The 20,751-nt window shown below is 41.8% G+C and overlaps 1 protein-coding gene across 3 annotated transcripts in view; it reads left to right on the top strand.

The window, feature by feature from the left end:
• The window catches only part of HEMK1 (HemK methyltransferase family member 1), a 150,992-nt gene that overhangs the window by 33,118 nt on the left and 97,123 nt on the right, over positions 1-20,751 (top strand). For all 3 annotated transcript variants that reach the window (XM_069206767.1, XM_069206766.1, XM_069206765.1), the window contains 2 exons: positions 1,799-1,890; positions 6,220-6,313. In XM_069206767.1, coding sequence (XP_069062868.1) covers positions 1,799-1,890; positions 6,220-6,313 — 186 coding nt within the window. The remainder of the gene's footprint in view (positions 1-1,798; positions 1,891-6,219; positions 6,314-20,751) is intronic.

Here is a 20,751-nt window from a genome sequence, read left to right on the forward strand (position 1 = left end):
CTACTGGCTTTGCAAATTCTTGTTTTTTTTCATGTTTCCAATAATGTCCTTGAAACTCGTTACACTGATTTTTCCATTATGGATACATTTTTTGAAAATACTAGCATGAATCAACATATTTTACTAAATGATTCTTCAAAGAAATGGTACCTACAATTTCACAGTAGGTTAGCAAACCTTTTTTTCCTAGTTGCATTTTTTTAATGAACATTTTGATTTGGAACGCAAAGAATCCTTAATATTTCGTTTAAGCTTCTGAAAATATTTGCATCTTATTAGATGGCATTCTGGGAGCATTATACATAGCCTCCTATTGTTAAACTTTGCAAACGTGTGTACACATTTTTATATTGGAACTACTATCAATAGTGCAGTCTGAGCTCACAGCATTTCCGTAGCCCACTCACCCTAGTAATAAAGGTTTTGCATTTATGAACCGTAAATACAAGTTTGAACAGCATTAACATAGACACAAATGTTACCTTTACTGTACACAGTTCCCTTCTCTGATCCATAATGTGGTATTGTAAACTGGCATACAAAGGGCTTGTGCTGCAGGGGGTTGGGCCTACTTGTCCCAAGGACAAAATTATTATGAAAACTTGTTGCCCTTGACCCCAAACGATATGTCCAGGGTGTTGGGCGTGGTACAAACATATAATGAGTGTAGAAATTCAAGAGTGAGTATCCTCAAAGAAACCATGACCTTCCCACAGATTATGCCATCAAAAATGCCTCTGTTTTGGGTGCTGTTACTGAAAGGAATAATGGAATTGTGGACAAGGATGTGCGTATATCCACGGTTAAAAAAACGTTAAAGAGGTTATAAATTGTGAATAACCTAATTTCCAAGCTTTATTTAAAACTAGCATGTGTAACATATAAAGGAATATTGGTTGCTAAAGTAGGTAATGGCTATCAGTATAATAAAGGCAGATGATGCTATACTGAGACTCAAGTATATGAGTCTAAAAATATATGAGGCAAAAAATATACAAAAACATTGTACGTCCTTTAAAACGGATATAGCATTTAAATATAATGGAAAGGAAGTGTTCTCTGAAAATGGCCACTCTGTTGCAACCTCGAAAAGACAGCTGAACATTTTTAATTTGTCTGTCCTTTATACTCTAAGGATAGAAAATATTGGTTTAAGTCAGTAGTGCTTGGATTAAAAATAAGAACAGTGAGAAGTACATTGTTGTACTATAAGCAAATTGAAAATAACATGGCAAATCTACTCATACATATTTAGGAGTGTCAAAGTACTTTGAATCATTTTTGGCCTGGTGATAAAGATATATCGGTATGGTGGTGAAATCTAAACCCATTGGAATCATTTGATATTACACATAGGTCTGTTGTACTGTTTTTTGAAGACGTGTGAGGAACATATGGAAGGTCACATGTTCCCTTTAAATGGGCATAATGGCTTCTAGGATGTAGTATGATATTTTATTACTATATAAATTATCTTCTGTTGACTTTAAAGACATATGATGATATTTTATAGTTTGTAAATTGATATCCACAGTTGGCATTGTTCTGTTATGTTTTTTCAATATGTGTTTAATATATGTATTAATGAATATGAAAATAATAAAGCACATAACCTGGTAAGAGGAACAGGAAAGAGTCCACATGGCACCTATTGAGGAGGGAGTCCATGGCATGTTGGGAGTCTGGGAAACAGGTACAGCCCATGCTGTGGCATGATGAAAGGAATGAAATGAGAGTCCATTGTGTGCTATAGTAGGAAGATCATAGTCACAGTGTATTAACTGTTTGATATCTTCAGTTCCAGAGCTTCTCAGCTGAACGTCTATCAGGACCGGTGACTGATCAGCAATGGCGGGAGATTCAGCGGCTGAGCACAGGGCGTCTCAAAAGGTGAGCAACATCACTAAACCCTTTTTTCTCTTCAGTCAGTGATAGATGCAGCTTATTACAGCAATATTACACACACAGACACATGCACACAAGCACACATGTTCAAGATCCTCCAGTAATACAGACACATGCTACTATACCGACACATGCATGCACATTCACATGGTCCAACACACAAATTCTCACATTTACATCCCAGTCAGTTAACTCCTTGGAGATGCGTGCTCCTTCTCCGTTTCTCAGTAGTCTATTAATACTTTGTTGGGGTTCATTGGATTGAGGTCGCACAATTCCCTGGGACATGGGATACAGGGAGCATCAGCTCTACATCTCTTGGGCACCCAGGTAACCCTGCACTAGAGCTCACGTGATAGGCTTCAGTGTAGGGTGCAAGGAACGGGTGGAGGGACACGTGGCAACTGAAGGACTATTCTTCCTGTGCCAGGTCTACACCTCCTTTTTTTATTGAGTGAGCCAGACTGTCTGTAAGTCATCCAGTGAACAAAGGAGGCAGGGATCTGGGAGCTGCTTTGCCTAGGTGACAGAATGAATATTTTGCACTGTCTTTTCGTATGTTTCCTTTTCCCACTCTTGTGACTCATTTTTGAACCATGCACACAATGCTGCTTTGAAAGATGCTTGAAAACATAAGGTCTGAAATAATGAAAATGCCAAAGAATTCTCTGTAAGTTGCTGACAACTCTTTTTGGTACAATTTAAACAGCCTGTCCAGCTGTGAAGGCAGCACCACTGCATAAAGGAGCAGATCTATGTGTGACTTTATGGATGGTTTCTTTCAGAGCAGCAGGTTGGAACATTGGCAGCAAAACCGATTTTCTAACTTTGAATTTGCCCACTGGGGTAATGAACTGTATTTTATTATTTTGTTTGGCGTCAGCAACCCACTTGGGATATCATTTTAAAATGTGCAGGACTACCTTTACCTGGATACACATTGCAGCTCACTTGAGGTCCACTGGAACAGAACTGGTATTCAACTGATATCAGGTGCCTGCAATTAAATCGGCTGAGCAGCCAGGCAGTTGGCCCTTGAAAAAGGAAGGAAATGTTTGTTCTCTGCTGATGAAGGGATGAATCCAGAAACACGTGTCCAGAGATGCTTGAAAACATAAGGCCTAAAATAATGAAAATGCCAAAGAATTCTCTGTAAGTTGCTGACTTTGTTACATTCCATAATGACCTGTTGTGAGTGCGCTTTCGTTCATGACAACTCTTTTTGGTGTGTATATATATGTCACACTTGGTGACAGTCCACTGTGGCCTTCTCATGGGTGCTGGCCTACTGAACCCAACATGTGACTTATCAGAAACATCTGGCTGTCTCCTGATACTCCTAAAGATCTGTAAGGTTCTGCCATGAACTTAAGAGATAGAGATATGTAATGTTAGCTACAGCTCTGCTGTCCAAAGTCTACGCTCTTTTTTAAGTTTAAGTTGTCTATGTATTCAGTATTGTGCACTTTTAATACAACATATCATATATATTGCAAGATGAACCAAATAATACATTTTCTGGGTAACAAGATGCAAATATAAAAGGGAGCAACTGTAGTACAGACTTTTTTAAAGCATTATTCTAGCTAAACAAGGTGTATGGTGTGTGTTCAATTTATAAGAGGCTTAGTATGTTCTGAGAAAAAATTGCAGAAAGTAATTTGAGTTGTAGATTTGTTAGACATGTAAGGGACAGCTTGGGTTAAGTTGTGCGAAGCTAGAGTTTGTAACATGTTTCCTATCCTTCAAAGCATTTCAAGTTGTATTTGAACCGTCTTGCTCTTTCTGATGAGAACAGAAGTATTGCTTCAGTCACATGTGTACCATGGGGATGTGTGAAATTAGGTCAACTTGGGTCACTTTTTGACCTGATAAAAACTTAAAAAAATATTTGCACCTCTCACAAGAGTCATAACATGTCTTTCTATGTATTTTCCACAGAATCATGTTTTTTCCACGCCTCTCCCATCTCGTTGCCTGGCTATTTCTCTGATCCATCAGCAGTTCTTTCTTCCCGTACATTCCCCATTCCGGAGCATTTCTTGCTTTTCCATCAGTTCTATTCCCTCTTCAGTATTTCCTGCACTCTGTGTTCCTCCAGCAGTACTTGGTATCTATTCTTAGCATGTGTAACAGTTTCCCCAGGCGCTCCTGCTTGCGCACCGCAGTTCTTTAGTTTTCTCTCCTTTCCCGCCACTTTGCCATTAGCAGTTCTTGCTCTTCCCAACACCAATAGTCTCCTATGCAGACATTGATCCCCTGCACTCACAGGCATAGCTTGAGGGTTGGGGGTGGGGGTGGTCTTTGGGGTGTTACACCCCACTACAAACTGTATTCTGTACTAAATAGTTAGATACACAACGTGCTTTCGGTTGAGTAATGTGAAGTGTCCGTCAGATTTGCACTGTGATTTTTATATGCCCACACTGTCAAAAACACACACATTCTCTCTCCCTTCTCTATCATTTAAAGGCCTTAAAAATGTTGATTAGTTTGAAAAATATTGCGTTTTAGGTACCCCTAACAATCCGCCATCCTCCTCTCTCTTTCCACTGCCCCTTAAACCCCTTCATGTCCCGCTTCTCATATGTGTTTTAACAAGATGTCCCAGCGTGTGATTGTTGGTAAATCTTAAGCTCACATCCCCAGCCATACTGACCAAGCTGCGCCCCTGTCTACACTGAGCACTAGCTACCCCTTCTTTTAATCTACTATTTCTTACTACTGAATTAGGTTCGAATCCTGACCTTGGTTCAGTAGCCTCTTATTCTGGGCAAATCGTTTAATCGCCCCGCCTAAAATAATATGAAGGCTCTAAGGCTCTTATGCCAGGTTCGTGCTATGTAAAACCACAAGACAATATATAGCTCCCAAACAGTCATTTATTAAAGGTCGTGCCCCTGGCTTTGCTCCCTTTAGGAAGAAATCATGACACCAACAATTGTCCATCATACCTCAAGTACATGTAGCCAAGCAAGTGTACACCAGCGGGAAGTTCAGTGAACCAGCATGTTCATGCTAGAGGAGTGATGCGTGACACAGTGGAGTAGACCGTGAACTTCACTGACAGCTTATTAACAAAAGGAGAAGGAGAGCATGTTCCCTGAGAGTGCAGGATACCTCTCTGGTTCTGTTGGAAAACGTGACATTTATCACTCAATCTGTTTGATTTATCACTCTGGTCCTATGCCTACAGTCACCTTAAAACTTGGCAGAGTACACGGGTGGGGGGGGGGGGGTAAGGGGGCGGGACAGGACAGTGAGCAGATTCAGCAGTGGCCTCTAGCCAGCCGATGATAGAGAAAATGTGTGTGTATTTGGGGTGTAGGGGACTTGAACAGTCATTGACGTCTCCAGTTAGATGATTCTATTGTCTGGAGTCCAGAGACAAAACCTTGTTGACGTCATAGTGGTTGAGGCCAAGCCAGGGTTGGGCTGAATTCCCTTAAATTTTACTTTCGCAGGAGATCCGATGGCATTTAATTAATCTTTCGGTTTCATGGAATGGTACATGGTGTCACTGGTGTTCCAGAATGGAATTTGCTCTCTCAGTCAGGGCAGAAAGGTTACCGTCCCGATTCCTCGAATAGGGAGGGATGGATAGTTCTGTAGCACTCTGTACTGCAAGAAAGCCTCGCATAGCCCAGCAGGAGTCTGTACAGAGACAAAAACTGTTCTCAATAGGTAGCTGTTCTTCCTGTAAAACTATTCGCTGTGTGTCCCACTCGATCGGTTATAACTCTGCTTTTCTAGGGATTTATAGAAGGGCCAGGCCCTTGTCAGCCTTTCGCACTCAGCGATTTTTCGGGGAAAGCTTGTTCTGGTTTGTAAATATCACAGTTCAAAGCACATACATATGTGTGCTGCTTTGCTGTGTGAAAGTACCGTCTAAGAATATCAAGTCTACGAAACTTCGAACGTTTATTTCTTATGTCACTTTCACATGATATTGAAATGTGTTTTTCTTCAAAAATAGAGTCGTGACAAGGAGCATTTGTATTTTAATATTTACCATGGCAAACACCTTTATATAGTTCTTGCTGCCAAAAACAAATGTGTCCAAGCTACATATTAGAATTTCCCTGATCAATTGTATTCGTTTTGTCGACAAAATGCATAAAAATAAAATAATAAAATAAAAATAGAAATAGAATAGAAAGCAGTCAGCTGTGCTGGATTCTGACTTATAAAAAATACACACTGCTTCCTCTTCAGGTTGGATAAGATAAAGCAGTTTTGGACTGGCCAATCACAAAAGGTGACAAGTAGAAGGAAGAACCTTGACCCCGATGACCTTTCTCTTTTCTCTTTCAGGATGCCTGTCCAGTATGTAATTGGTGAGTGGGATTTTGGGGACATGACCCTTGAGATGAGACCGCCTGTCTTCATTCCTCGTCCTGAGACAGAGGTAAGAGTACTAGCCAACAGCCTGCACAACATCCCAGAAGGAGGAGACAAAGAATAGCAGTTCCTGGTTTAGAAGCTGATGTTACATTGAACAAGGGCCTTGGGAGCTCCCAATTGTCCACAGTTATCTTCCCACCATTTTCTTGTGGAGTACTGTATTACCACCCTCAATCAATCAATCAAGGTTTTGTAAAGCGCAGCAAATCACCCGTGAGGGTCTCAAGCCGCTGGAGTTGCTGCCTGCTTCAGGGTGATCTGCTCACTCGAGGAGCCAGGTCTTGAGTCCTTTTCTGACCTGTTGGAGCAATGGTGTGGTCCTGAGGTGCAGGGGAAGGTCCTTCCATGCTAGGCTACCAGGTGCGAAATGGAGCACCCTCCACTGCTGGTTCGGCGGATCTAGGGGGAAGAAGGAGGTGTCTGGTTGCTTGGTGGAAGCTCAGGTGTTTGTTGATGTAAGTTGGTCCTTCATTGTGCAGGGCTCTTTCTGCGTGGGTCAACATCTTGAACTGGCATCTCTTCTATATCAGGAGCCAGGGTAGCTTCTTAAGGTGGGGTGCGGTGTGAGTTCATTTAGAGAGGTTAAGGATGAGTCTGGCCACAATGTTTGTATTGTATATAGTTTCCTCAAGAGGTGTGATTCCTACATAAAGTGTGTTCCGGTATTCCAACCTGCTGATGACGAGGGTCTGTGTGATGGCCTTCCTATTGTTGATTAAAAACTATCTGAAGGTCTAGCGGAGCATGCATATGGTGTGGAAGCAGGCGGAAGAGACTACATTTACCTGTTCCGTCATGGAAAGCTTGCCGTCCAAAATGGTGCCGAGGTTGTGGGCATGGTCTGTCGGGCGGGGTGCGTCCGAGTTCATCAGACCATCATGTGTTGTTCCTTGGAGAGGTGTTATTCCCAAAGATGAGGACTTCTGTCCTGTCCATGTTAAGTTTGAGGCAAGTGCCCTTCATCCAGTGGGCTACGTTCATGATACATCTGTGGAACTTGGGTCTGGTGGTGGAGGAGTCTTCTGACAGTGAGATGATGAGCTGAGTATTGTCGCATAGGAGATGATGTTGAGTCTGTGAGATCTGACAGTGTTGGCCAGGGGGGTCATGTACGTGTTGAAGAGGGTGGGTATGAGCCTTTGGGAACGCCACATTTGATCTTCTTGGGTTCCGATGTGAATGGTGGGAGACTGATTGTCTGGGTCCCTCCGGTGAGGTATGAGGCGATCCATTTGAGTGCGTCTCCCTGGATTAGGATGTGGAGGAGTCTGTTGATCAAGATGTGATGGGAGACAGTGTTGACGGCGTCTGACGGATCCAGGGGAATGAGAGCTGCTGTTTCGCCGCGGTCCAGGTTTTCCCTGATGCCGTTGATGGCTGTGATCAGGGCTGTCTCGGTGCTGTAGTTGGCTTGAAATCCAGATTGACAGAGGTCCAGGAAGTTGTTGCGTTCTAGGTGTTCGGTGAGTTGCTAGTTCATTGCCTTCTGTAGAACCTTGCTGGAAAGGGGAGTAGGGATATTGTCTCGTAGTTCTTGGGTTCTGCTGGATTAGCAGCTGGTTTCTTAAGGAGGGTCCTCACTTCAGTGTGTTTCCAGACTTCAGGGAAGGAGGCCGAGGTGATGGAGGTGTTCAGGACTTTCTTGAGCTCGTCGCCAATCAAATCGTTATAGTTAGGTTCTGAATTTACTCGTACAATAACCCTAGAAATTCAGCAGTTATAGTTAGTTATTTCAAGTAACTATAACTCGCAACCTCGCCGTGCACAGTTTTCTCGTCAATAATTTTATTGCAAATGTTGCTGTGATAATATCAAATATGCCACAAAAGATGTCATCAGTGTTGTACTATCTGGAGTAAGTAGCTGTGCATGGCGATGGCGTGAGTTGTAGTTACCTTATGGCGCGAGTTATAGTTACTTGAAATAACTAGAACTGCTGAATTTCTATGGTTTTGTACGAGTAAATTAAGAAGCTAAATATAACGTCCCTGTAACCTTTGTTTTTTTCAGTGAATTTTATGTTTTTTAATGTAAAGTAATTTTAATTGCTATACGTTAATCCAACCACCGATGCGCAGAGCCTTTGGCATTCCCTTATAGCCTGTATAGCGATCCAGCCTCACACTGTGCATGTCGAAAGGCCATGCGCAGTGGGGTTAGCCACAGGGCCTGTCTTTGTTATTGGATCTGTGGCCGGGTGCCTGAGTGCCTGAGAGGGTCTGAAAGTGGGTGTGTGAGTTTAGGAGTGGGTCTTAGTGGTTGTGTGAGTGGGCATATGCGTCTCTGAGTGCATGTTTGAGTAAATTAGTTAGTGTATGAATGAGTCTGTGAATGTTTCTAAAAACATTTTTTCACAGTGTGCAATATTCGCGAATTATTTGTGAATACTCTCCAACAAATATTTGCGAATAATTTGTGAATATCGCTCATGGTGAAAATAAATCATTTTAAACACCTATAATTTGATCCTCAAAGACAAATAATTACCCACCCTGGGCTCAGGGTGCCTCAACCCTGACCCATTATGCTACTTTTCATTTTGTTTTTCACCCCTCTGGACCGTGTCCTGGGACATTAAAATGGTGGCTGCAACTTTCTGTTCAGGTTGTGGCCAGCCAATTACAGCGCTTCTATTCCTGCACGCTTTCGCAAAGGATTCACAAATATTCGCAAATCTTTTGAGCCTTTAAATATCTATATTTCTTTTTCTTTTACTATCTCAAAAAGTACTGAACGGATTTACTCCAAACAAGAAAAAGGCTCCTTTCTGAACCAAAAGCTACCTTTCTGCCAAATTCGGTATAATTCCGTTCAGCAGCTCGGGCTGTAATTGTGTTCAAAATCCCTATGGCAATTAACATGGGAAACACAACTTTTTTGACCCCTTACTCCTATTTCTCGGCCCCCGCTTGATGGATCACACAGAAACTACCCATGTATAACAAGATTCTCGGGATCACTTTTTTGGGGGAAAATTGTTTATAAAATTCGTCAAACGGCACCAAAGAAATGGGCAAATGAAAAACATGTTTTTTCTATGGAAACATGGTCCTAGCTATAACTACCTGCTGATAATAAATATATATATATATATATATATATATATATGTATATATATATATATATATATATATTCATTCCAGTAACAGGTTATTTTTAGAGCAACTGTACTAATAATTGCACACTCATACACTTATTACTACAGTCCAATTGTCAAATCGCAGTTTATCACATCACAGCAAGCTTGACATGAGAATAAAGCATTGTTTACTGCCTCGTACATTGTGTCACCCTTTTGTTTACACATCAAAACAATTCTGGTGGACCTGGCCCTTTTTGCAGGGTTTACCCCAAACCTTTTGCCTTCCTTCTCCTACATTTTGCTGAACTAGTTTTTGTTGGCTTTAGGACTTTGGACTTCACCACTGCTAACCAGTGCTGAAGTGCTTGTGCTCTCTCCTTAGAGCATGGTAGATTGGCTTATCCCCAGTTGGCATATTTAATTTACTTGTAAGTTCCTTTAGAGAGCACTATATGTGCCCAGGACCTTTAAACTAAATTATTATAGTGGGCCCGCAGCACTGACTGTGCCACCCACTTAAGTAGCCTCTCAGGCCTGCCATTGTAAAGCCTGTGTGTGCAGTTTAGTCTGCCATTTCGATGTGGCAAAATAAAAGTCTTGCCAGACCCAAACCTTCTATCTTAATACATATAAGTCACTTGTAGGGTAGGCCCCGGACAGCCCAGAGGACAGGTTGCAGTGTATTTAAAAAGTAGGACATGTACTTCTAAATTTCACATGCACCGGTTAATGAAGAACTCTAAATATGTTTTCACTACTGCAAGGCTTATCTCTTCCATAGCATCACATTGGAGTTGCCTTATTACAGTTTATAAGTGTAATTTCAAAACGGAAAGAGATAACCCCTTTAATGTGGTATCGCTGGAATCATAATTTAAAATCCTAGCTTATGGTGAACTCGGACTTTAAATTGCATTCTGAAAATGGCACTTTAGAAAATTGGCATTTTCTTGCCTTAGCCATTTAGGGCCATATGTAGCAAAGGTTTTTACCCATTCTGTGTTTATGGGAAAAAGTGTTCGTACATATGGCCCTTAGTGCCTGCAGCCTTTCTCTGGTTATATGACTGGATGTAGTCAGCAGTTGGGCTTTGTGTATTTCTCCTAGACAGTCACACACAATGGGAGTTTAGGTGTGTCTTAATGGTCCATCACTGGCAGGATGGGAGGGAGGAACAGGACACAGCCTCACACCTGAATAGGCTGTATCCTGTCAACACACAGAAAGCCTAACAACCCTGTATTGTCTCTCCAGCCAGCTTGGAGGCAGGACAGAGAAGGCAGGGAATTCCTTGCACTTCAAAGCCACTGTTTAGAAGTTTCACCCACCTTCCAGACCTAGGGCACCAGGGTAGAAATACTGGCTCTCAGACATCACCACTTCAGTACACATCTGGACCTGTGGATACTCTGCCAAGAATAAGGGCTGCTGTGCTGCTGAAGGACTGCCACTCTGCTGGACTCCTGCTTTGCTGTGCTGACCTTCTGCCAGCTGCCCTAATGCCTGGGTGAGAACGAATGGAGCTGCATCTCTCTTGAACACACAGTTACTCCAAGGGCTAGTTGACTGGCCTCCTAATCTGACGTCTCAGGGACATGCAGACTTCCAACCACCCTGCTTTTGCACCTGGACTCTGCCATCCATGGCAACAAGTGGTGCCACCACGGTCCTGGACCCTTGGAAGTGGGCCTAAGGTACCTGCCAGTGGAACGATGCATCGCCTCTGCTGAGCGTCGCATCTCAAGCAGATCAAACATATTCCCCACTCTGAATTGGCGAATCCACAAGCAGAACTGACTCATCGTCGCTACTGGGTGGATTGGACCCGTCGCAAAAGGCTCACAACGATGCAGCAATGTGCAACTTTGGGCAGATGCCTCGCCTTTGGAACCATTGCTGCATGATGCTGTCGCTGGTGCAGCTCCTAGCATCTTTCATCTATGCCGAAAGTCCGCATTGCAGCTTCACAGCTTATTGGAACCGATGTATCGTCTTGACTGCGCAATACATCCCTGACACCGGCTTTTGCAACGCAAACCCTGGAGTCGGGATCCTCGACGTTGATGCAACAGAACCACAGCCTTGCCGCATCTCAGAACTTGCACAACACATCTGTGACACAGATCCACCCACCTCTGCGCAACCAGGATTTAAAGTAGATTGTTCAGCGGACCTAACTGAGTCCCTGTAGCCGGCCTGCACTCCATTGCGGCCGACCTGGATTTGTGATTTTGTCACAGCCTGGTGCAACCAGATGTTCCTGATAGCAATGTGTGCTTCTTGGAGCTATTTTTACTTACAACTTTAAAATTCAGTATCTCCAGTTCTACTAATATGTTGTTGTGGTTGTGTTTACTTTATTAAAAACGACTCTATTTTTCTAAATGTGTTATGGGCTCCTTTTGTGGTGTGTCTTCACTGTTTTACTGTTTGAAGAGTTGCACAAATACTTAACACATTGCCTCTAAGTTAAGTCTGGCTGCTCTGTGTCAAGCTGCCGGGGGTTGAGCACAGGTTAATTTGGGGTCTGCTTGTGTCTTATCCTTACCAGGATTGTGGTTGCTGCTTGACAAAACCTCACACCTCAGTCAACGAACAACCCAATTTATTACATGTTCTCCTAATAACCTATTCAATAATATTTTATTGTATTGCACACATTAAACTCATTACACCTTGGTCTTGGTTTAAATGCCATTTTAAAACAAATAATCATGAAATTGAAATTGCTGTTTTAGTATTTCCAGGTTAATAGTAGCAGTTTACATTTATATTACAAATACATTAAAATATATTTTTTGAAATAATAAGCTTTGCTAAAGGTCCCCATATTTTACCATCCGCAATCTCCTTCTCCAAGTATGCAGAATGTGAAATACAGTCATAAAGTTACTTGTAGTAACTCTACAGTTGTAAATACCACTGTAGGGGTGGAGACACGTAAGCCTACACCTAGGTGTAAATTTCCATTCAGAAATGGTTAATAGCTTAAAGCAATAGTGAATAGCATAAATGTGGAAGGTTACACCAATGGTGGCTGATGACATTTGAAAGTGGTGGGGTGTAAAGGTTGCGTATGACTTTTATGGAGCGGGTGAAGCGAGCTAGCCTAATCGGGAGCACAGTGGGTCCTCCTCCCAAGAAAAAAATCGAAAAATGATGGGCAAATGGTGCATTTGAAAGCAAATGAATTTAGTGAGAAAGCATGATTTATAAGGCAGCGAATGTATAGCCTTGAAATATTATACACATTTAAAACTGCATCATATCCTACTGCAATAATAAGTTCAACAGTTATTTTAATGTGCAAATTGTACAGCACAACAACCTCAGGCCTTTAAAGTGTGTGCTTGCCCGGTGTCTTGCACCACATGCAGCATCAACTGGGAAGAAAATGTTCTAATCAGGCATTGGGAAGCACCCATAGCTGCTGGTTGCAATCAGTCATACCGAAATATGTGCAGACAGGTCCTTTAAGTGGAATGAAAAAAGTGGGGGCTCTCTAAAAGGGATATGTAAAATAAATTTCTGTGATTCCCTTAGTGTGCCACCCGACCTGTATTTTGGTTTCTCTCTGAGATGTTATTGCATCCAGAAATATAACACAACTGTCATACACCTAAAACTTGTCAGTCCCTTGGGGTTTGTCAGTGGTTATCAGTTTAAGGTAAATGAGTAACAACAGTGATTTGTTATAAATAATTAACACTGGAAATGTTTAAATTCTGAAACTGTGAGACTATAAATTAAATATTGAGGCCTGTGTAAGGAGCATGGCCTTCAGTTATGTGTGCCTTATGTTAGATATGTATGCCTTTTTCTCTGCACGTTTGTAACCTCCTCTTTTTCCTCTTCAGCACCCTCTTTTCACTCTTACATAAATGCACTTCCTCGCATCACCCTCATTTTACCATCTCAAACATACACTGCACTCATACACATTTCAGCACTGTGTTTCCTTTTGCTTTCATGTTCTAAATATTTTGACCTCTTTGCACAACCTTCGCACACATTTACACTGAATTTCAATTGGAATTGGAATACACGACCATTGTTCTGTGTGCTCTGAAGAGGCGCCAACCCACTGACAGGCACTTTGCTTTTCCGACTTCAGCCTCAGCGCGCTCAATAAAGCCCTTCAGAAACATCCTGGCACAATTCAAAGTGTGCACTATTGAAGAGTATTATGATGCACAAAAAAATACAAACACACAGCAAGATGAAACAGTTAACTCTCTTGGGGAATGCAACATTAAGTAAAACGTGAAAAAAGAGAGGAACAAAATCACTGACACACATTATCATAAAGTTTTTAACATTCATTGTTTGCAAATCAATCCATGTTTTTAACATGAATGTTAAGGTTCTGAAGATAGGGCCAGTTTTAAAACCATACATCAGATAACTTCTTTTCCTGTAAGCACATGAGCTTTGAGCTTGACTCGGATATTTTGTTAAACTTTGCAAGGGAAATCAGAACACTGCTCGTCTTTTGGAACAATTTAGCGGGGGAACAAATATAGCAGCTCCACTTCTGTAGGGGCTAGCGATCTGAAGCCAGGGCCTGGGGTGTCACAGTGGGGGAGGTTAAGGTGACAAAGGGTCACAGCTCAATATAAATAACTCAAGATTAGCATTCTAACACTTACCAATACTTAAGACAAGGCACCAAGTTGCACATGCTTGCATTCACTCCTAATGTGTGATGAATGGGAAAGGGTGGGATCTATGCCTGTAAATGATGGATGGCTGCCCTCACGCAAAGATGAAGACTCCAACACCCGAAACCATGACGCTAAAAGCATCACTGGCCAAAAGTGGATACTAACATAGACCACAATGGAAATGAAGGGTTTTAGAAAGCTAAGCCCTGCGTTGTGAGTCACAGTGCAAAAAAAATTATTTACTGTCTGGCTTCCGTCTCCTCCGTCAAAACGAGGCGGGGCAGGCAGGCAGCCTAGGAATGACGGCCCAGAGTTAGATACATCGATTTGTTTGGAGATACAATTGTATCCAAACAAATCGATCTATTTAATATTTTTTAATGTAGATATGCAGGAATTTCGGAGGAGCGCACCCCCTTAGCCCTAAAGGAGAAACCACCAGTTCTAATAGTAAGTATACACATGACTAATTATACACCTTTGCGACTAAGGCCAAAATCTGCATCTCTTTTAAAATAATGTCTCTAAGAGAATTGACAGGAACATTACTGTGTCAGTAACTCTCCACTGCTCCAACCCTAATCTTTTTTATCGCTTTACGATGGGGAATTTTCCAGGTGACGTCAACTCTGTCCCTGAGTGCCTGTAACATAACAAGCATATACGAAGAAATTGACATTAAAAATGTCAGTACAGCCTATTTTTCAAGCTGGGCTTGCAGGGCATCTATCTTCTACCTTATGAATCCTCCATCATTCATTTGATTATTCTAAGTTTGGACATAATCAATACATGCCATTGATCACCAATCTGTCCTAGTTGTCACATTCTTTTTCTTAATCACCATAGTATTCGATTACATGGCAGCCACAGCTGAATTGAAACTAGGGGTGTAACACTTGAATTGCAGCAGAATATGGCAAGGGGGGAGGCATAAAAGCAAATCTACATTGCTTAAGGTAAGTACCACGTGTATCTAAGTAGGAATTGATTTCCTATTTTTAAACCTTCTACCTATCCCATTAAACCCTCACATCTGCCCAGATTAAAGTCGGTTAAAAGGTCTTCTGTAGGTTTTGCAGTTTCAAAAATAATTATTTCAGTGTAATAATGGCTCATTATCTCTGTAACATCATGATCCAGATCATGTAGGATGTCTGAATTTAATTTAAGATAGTGACAGTGATTTGAAATTGCCATAGTTATACAAATATCTTGTTCTTCTGGATCGACAAAATAAACTATTTCAATCAGATCAGTACCCTTAACTGCGGGACTACTTGAAGGATAGTCTAGCGTGTACAGTTTATTCTGGCCCCATCTCTTAGTCTTAAGTAGAGATGAAATCAAAGAATGCAGCATTAGCACAACAGATGCACATATGGTACAATCACATTTAGCTAATGCCATTCGTTTTCAGGCTCCCATTATTCTTTGTGACTGATTTACATTCACCACCTCTGCCATTATAGGCCGTTGCTGAGTCTATTGATTGTTTCTCGTAAGTCATCATAAAGCTAGATGGTGCAATTTGCAAATTGGTTTGTGTGGGTCTGCTCCTTGCTGTTCGTCACCAAATGGAGAGCTAGTGCTTTTGTCAGCTGCACCATTTTTTGGGAAATTGCTTGGGAGAAAACCGGTTAGATCATCGTTTTCCAGTTCTGTGATCGCATTTGTTAGGCTTTTGGGAAGATAGAGCTCACTGGTAAAACAGAAAAAAAATTAAGTGAAGCAGGTATTTTAAGAATGGTAAAAAATTCAAACAGTCAAAGTTGGACCAGTGGCATTCGAGTTCAGCTTCAATGTTAAGTACAAGTAAATTTGGTATGGCAAACTACACCCTCTCAACCACAGAAGTGATTCGAGTTTATGTTAAGTTTGCCAAAGATGTAGACTGCAGCTTTGGAACCCTGAGTAGTTGAATGGCCTGGTGCTAAATTAAAGAACTAAGCCATTCTGTAGTTGTTGAGTCTTTGACTTGAAGTAGCACAGAAAGTGGTGAAACTCTGATGTGGTAATATCATTACTGATGGAAGACGGGTGGACAACTGATCATTGCGACATCCAACCTGGGAACACGTGGCTGAAAGCCTTTGGCTCCGGATGGCACTTTGGAGAAATATTGGAGTGTTTGCAGTTACTTCTTCTTAGTTGAATGTGTTTGACTTGGCTCAAATGCGACTTTGATGCTGAGCATCTGGGTGTCTTGATATTTCAAGGATGGAAATATCCACACTTGAGCTGCAAGTTTCTTCAGTGCTATATGGACTGGACCTCACTCCCATTAGCAACCCTTTCTGAGCCCTCTCTGTGTGTGAAGTCTTTACTCCACTCCCTCAACAGCCAGACACCCCTGGACAAGGTCCTAAGATGGAGGGTAGCATCTTCGAGCAAGCAGGGTTTTCTCAGCCTCACAGCATCTGAGTTACTTGGGGTGAACACCTCCAGTGGAGAGGCTGTTCTCCGGAGACGAGTCAAATGGCCCTGTTCACCCCACAGGTGCCAACAGTTATGGGGTAAAATGCTGGCGCCAGAAGTTCAAAGCAGAGTTTGAGAGCAATATCTTCAGTACTGTGACAGACAGTCAGGTATTCTTACAGGCTGTTAGGAAAGTCTTCTGCTCACCTTCAGTTCACAGCAGGTTCTCTCATTGCAGTTGCAAAAGCATAGGCAACTGCAATTAGCCCTAGACAAATACTAATAAAATGGCCACTCTTCTCCTGCTTTTGAGGCAATGTAATATGGTATTGCACTACAAATATGCTATGTGGCATCCTATCTGTCCCATAGTGCATTTCACCTACAAAACCAAGGTCTCGTACTCTGTCAACTGTGCAGAGCTGACCTGTGCATCTCAATACCACCTGTTCTGCTAGTTCAATCCACTGAAAGTCAGACATAACGTACTCTCCAGCCACCAGAAGGCCTGGGCACCTGACATTGAAGGGCGCCTGCAAGCCTCCATGGTGTGCACTGAGAAAGCAGGGTGTTACCAATTCTGTTTTGAACCAATGTTCTCTTGATATGGTGCAGTCACCTCTTCCCTCCCATGCTCTGTATTGTGAGAGAGCCTCTTTGAAGTGGGTGTGGGACAACAAATCACTTATGAGGTGTACTGTGATAGAAATCCATCCACAAATATGAATGCAATCTGAATACACCGTTAGTTCCAAACAGTATTATTTTACATCCTGTAAATGCTAGAGGAGATCAGCGTAACTGGGATCTAATTTCAATGATCTGAATTCATGAACCTGTATGCTGATAATATGGCTTTGATGAGATGTGTCTTTCAGAAGTTACAAATTGATAGTCACATTACATTTCTCCAATAAGGAAACATTATCAGATAACTTGTCAGAAATGCACAAGGTCTAAAATGACATGATATTAGTTTTAGAAATGGGTGGGTTACACTTATCTTCCGTACTACTCCCCATGTATGCGCTCTGGGCAAGCGTGCAAGGGATTTGTGCACAGCTTTCACACTGCAGTAACATTTAAAGCAGTTTTGAAAACGCAGCTCCTTCAAACAGATAACGCGTGGTTGGTCTCATTTAGTAGGCTACATATACAATAGAATTCAATGTACCTGATGACCAAAATATCAAAACAATTGGTCAAAAAAGCAAAATAATGGATTTCCTCATACTCTTTACTTTGATAGCTCTTTATTATATCTTTGTACTTTAAAATCCTTGTAGTATTTATTTTGAAATTTCCCTGGGTGGTATTTGGGTGCTTAGCCACCTAATACCAAACATCCTACTATAGCTAATTGGGGCTCACTGGTGAGAACCCAGATGTGAACCAGGCTCTCAAGATCCACCTGGACCCAATAAACCAGGAAGGAGCAGATGCTAATCTGCTAGTCCCAGATAAATAATAGCAGTTTGTCTTTGGAACATCTGACAGGCAATGATAATAAAATGGCGTTCTTGCTAAATCGGTATCATCTCGGTGAATTAAGTTACAGGCTATGTAAACCTGTTTTAAACATTAAGCGATCTATAGGATAAAGTTAGCCATCATAAACATCCATCTTTCGCACCTAAAGTATTGTTATTTTACCACTTACGCCAGGATAAATCCATCTTCTGGTACTACAAGGACTTCCCAGACTCTGGAAGTTAGATGATTCCTTAAAAATTGGTTGATATGGCAAAGCTATTCGGTCTTTGGACAGGTTGTTGTGTAATGCAGTCTCTACCAAGTTACACAAAGTTGATGGTCGCTCTACCCTAGCGATCACCCATGTGGTCCTCATAAATGCAAATCATCTTGTTCAACTTCTCAACGTTTTGTTCACTTGGATATTGTCTGCAAAGCTCTCAAACATGCTACTCTGTATATAGTATTGAAACTAGATAACATGGATCTCATTTTGCATGCAGAGGCTCAGTTTGGGGAGCCTTTGCCAAATAAAATATTTAGATGAAGAGTCCCTGCTAATAATGTTGCTTTAACTTGCCGTTCTAAAAGCCATACTTTTCATACCTCCTAGCACTGTGGACTGAGAGGGATAAGGGCACAAAAGTAAGTGAAAGTAAGTAAAAGTCATACACAACACTAACTTTGCACTGTGGGTCTGTAAATCCCACAACCTCCAGAACAATCTACTCACCACGAGCTTTGACTTGTAAGATTTTCTTGCCTCATCTTAGAACAAATGGAATATTTTAAAATACTATGTAGTTGGAGATATGCAGGACTTATGGCTGTAGTCAGCACAAGCTGTATAGGTATGAACAACAATAGATTCAAATATGAGAGTCAAAAGAAGATGACTGCACCGTGGTTGAGGAACCACAAATAAGCAACATTTGTCTCCTGTCATTTAGTATTTAGTGTCCTTTCTTGATCTAAATAAAACACTTTTAAAACATGCGGAAAGTCTTGGGGTGAGCTTGTTTAGCAGCAAACAAACTAACATGCGCTTGCATGTCAGAACTAGTTTCCAAGTGACATACTTCAACCTCTGATCAATTTTTTTAATGTTATTTAGAGAAGAGGCCCGTCAAATCCAACTAGGAATTTGACGAGTCAAAATTAGTTTGGTAGTATTTATCAGAAACATGATCTATAGCTCTAATGCAGCAAGTATGGGAAATGCCTTTAAGGGCTTAGTTTGCCAAGGAAAGCATATTGGTGGGGAATGACGTGCTGTCAATGACAATACAAGACATGGAATATATTTCCTATTTTCAGTGCCATGCAGGGCAATAACGACTCAAGGATGTCAGAAATGAATGGGTGTAATTTATTAGTTGCACACAGTATGCACAATGTATCCGGGCTCCCCTAGTCGAAAAAGGTGCATAGAAGTTATAATATGTTACCATTTGGCACTATGTAAGCAAAACATGTGGGTCAGCATTTCATTTGTTTATGCCTGTTTCGCAAATTGAATGTTTTTATAGGTTGTATGCGTCCTGGTGGTATTTTATCCTGCTGTCTGCTACACTGGTGTTAACATTATCAGTTGCAGTGGTCGAAGTGGGCGGGATTGGAGGTGTACGACGTGACTCTGCTTTTTCAATTTATGAAAAAAATTCCCCTACTTATTAAAAGACAATCGTTGTAGGACAGTAAACTCCGATTGTGCAAATTCTTCAACTTAAGCAGGCAGTTTTAACAATAATCAGGCCTTCTTTCCAGGGTGCCTCCTGTCCTAAAGAAATGCAAATGCGCACAACTGGTTAATCTGCAAATGTAAAGGGGGCTTGGCGCAGGTACTGGTTTAATTGATCGAATCACATTCTTTTCGACTGGTAGTGCAAGGGAGTTACCAGCTGAGCTGTGCCGTGTGTGCTATTCAAGGCAGTTAAATAAAAATAATTCATTACCTACTGTCTGATTATTACTAAAACCTATATTTTGGATTATCTGAAACCTTGTTGCACAGTGGGTAGCAGTTTGTCTTAACCTGCGTGTAATGCAGGTTTAACATAATGACTTACATTTCCTCCTGTGCTTCCTGTCACGGACTGGGCCCTCACAGCCCTAACAACACACAAGCCACAATTCTCCTTTGCTCAAGCCAAGATTTTATTTTTTGGCTTTCTGGGAACACACAGACATCATTAACTAATAGAGGTGTCATAATGCGCATTAGTGCACATACCACTGATTAACTTAACTTTTTAATCTGTTTTAATTTAATCCATGAGTTATTATATATGTAGCTACTTCAAAGAGAATATATGTATTTTTTTTAGCCACACCTTTGACCCCACCCCCACACCCATTGACCCCACCCACTGCATGCATTACTGCCCCACCATTTGTTTCTCTGTCCCCCTGCTCTGAGTTGGTCTGTCTCGCACTGTCCTTCATCCCCGTCTCTGTGTTGCTCTGCCTCGCTGTGAGCTTCTTTGCCCCACGTCCAGTGTCTGTGTTGCTCTGTCTTGCAATTGCTTCTGTGTACCCGTCTCAGTTTTGCTCTGTCTCGCGGCGTGCTTCTCTGTCCTTCCTGTGTTGTTTCCATCCCTGTGTTGCTTGCCCCCTTCCAAGCTGCATCCAATCCCTCTGCGTGTTTCTGTGCTCGCTGCATGTTGCTTGTTCTCGCCATGTGCTTCTCTGCGCTTCTCATGTTGTGTCTATCCTTCGTCTTACTTCTATTCGCCCACCTCCCCCATTTTGCTTCTCCATACGCCTGCTTCTCCCGTTTTGCTTCCGCACTGTTCTCTGCTGTTT

Source organism: Pleurodeles waltl, chromosome 9 (genome assembly GCF_031143425.1).
Source record: "Pleurodeles waltl isolate 20211129_DDA chromosome 9, aPleWal1.hap1.20221129, whole genome shotgun sequence".
Classification (NCBI taxonomy): Eukaryota; Metazoa; Chordata; class Amphibia; order Caudata; family Salamandridae; genus Pleurodeles; species Pleurodeles waltl.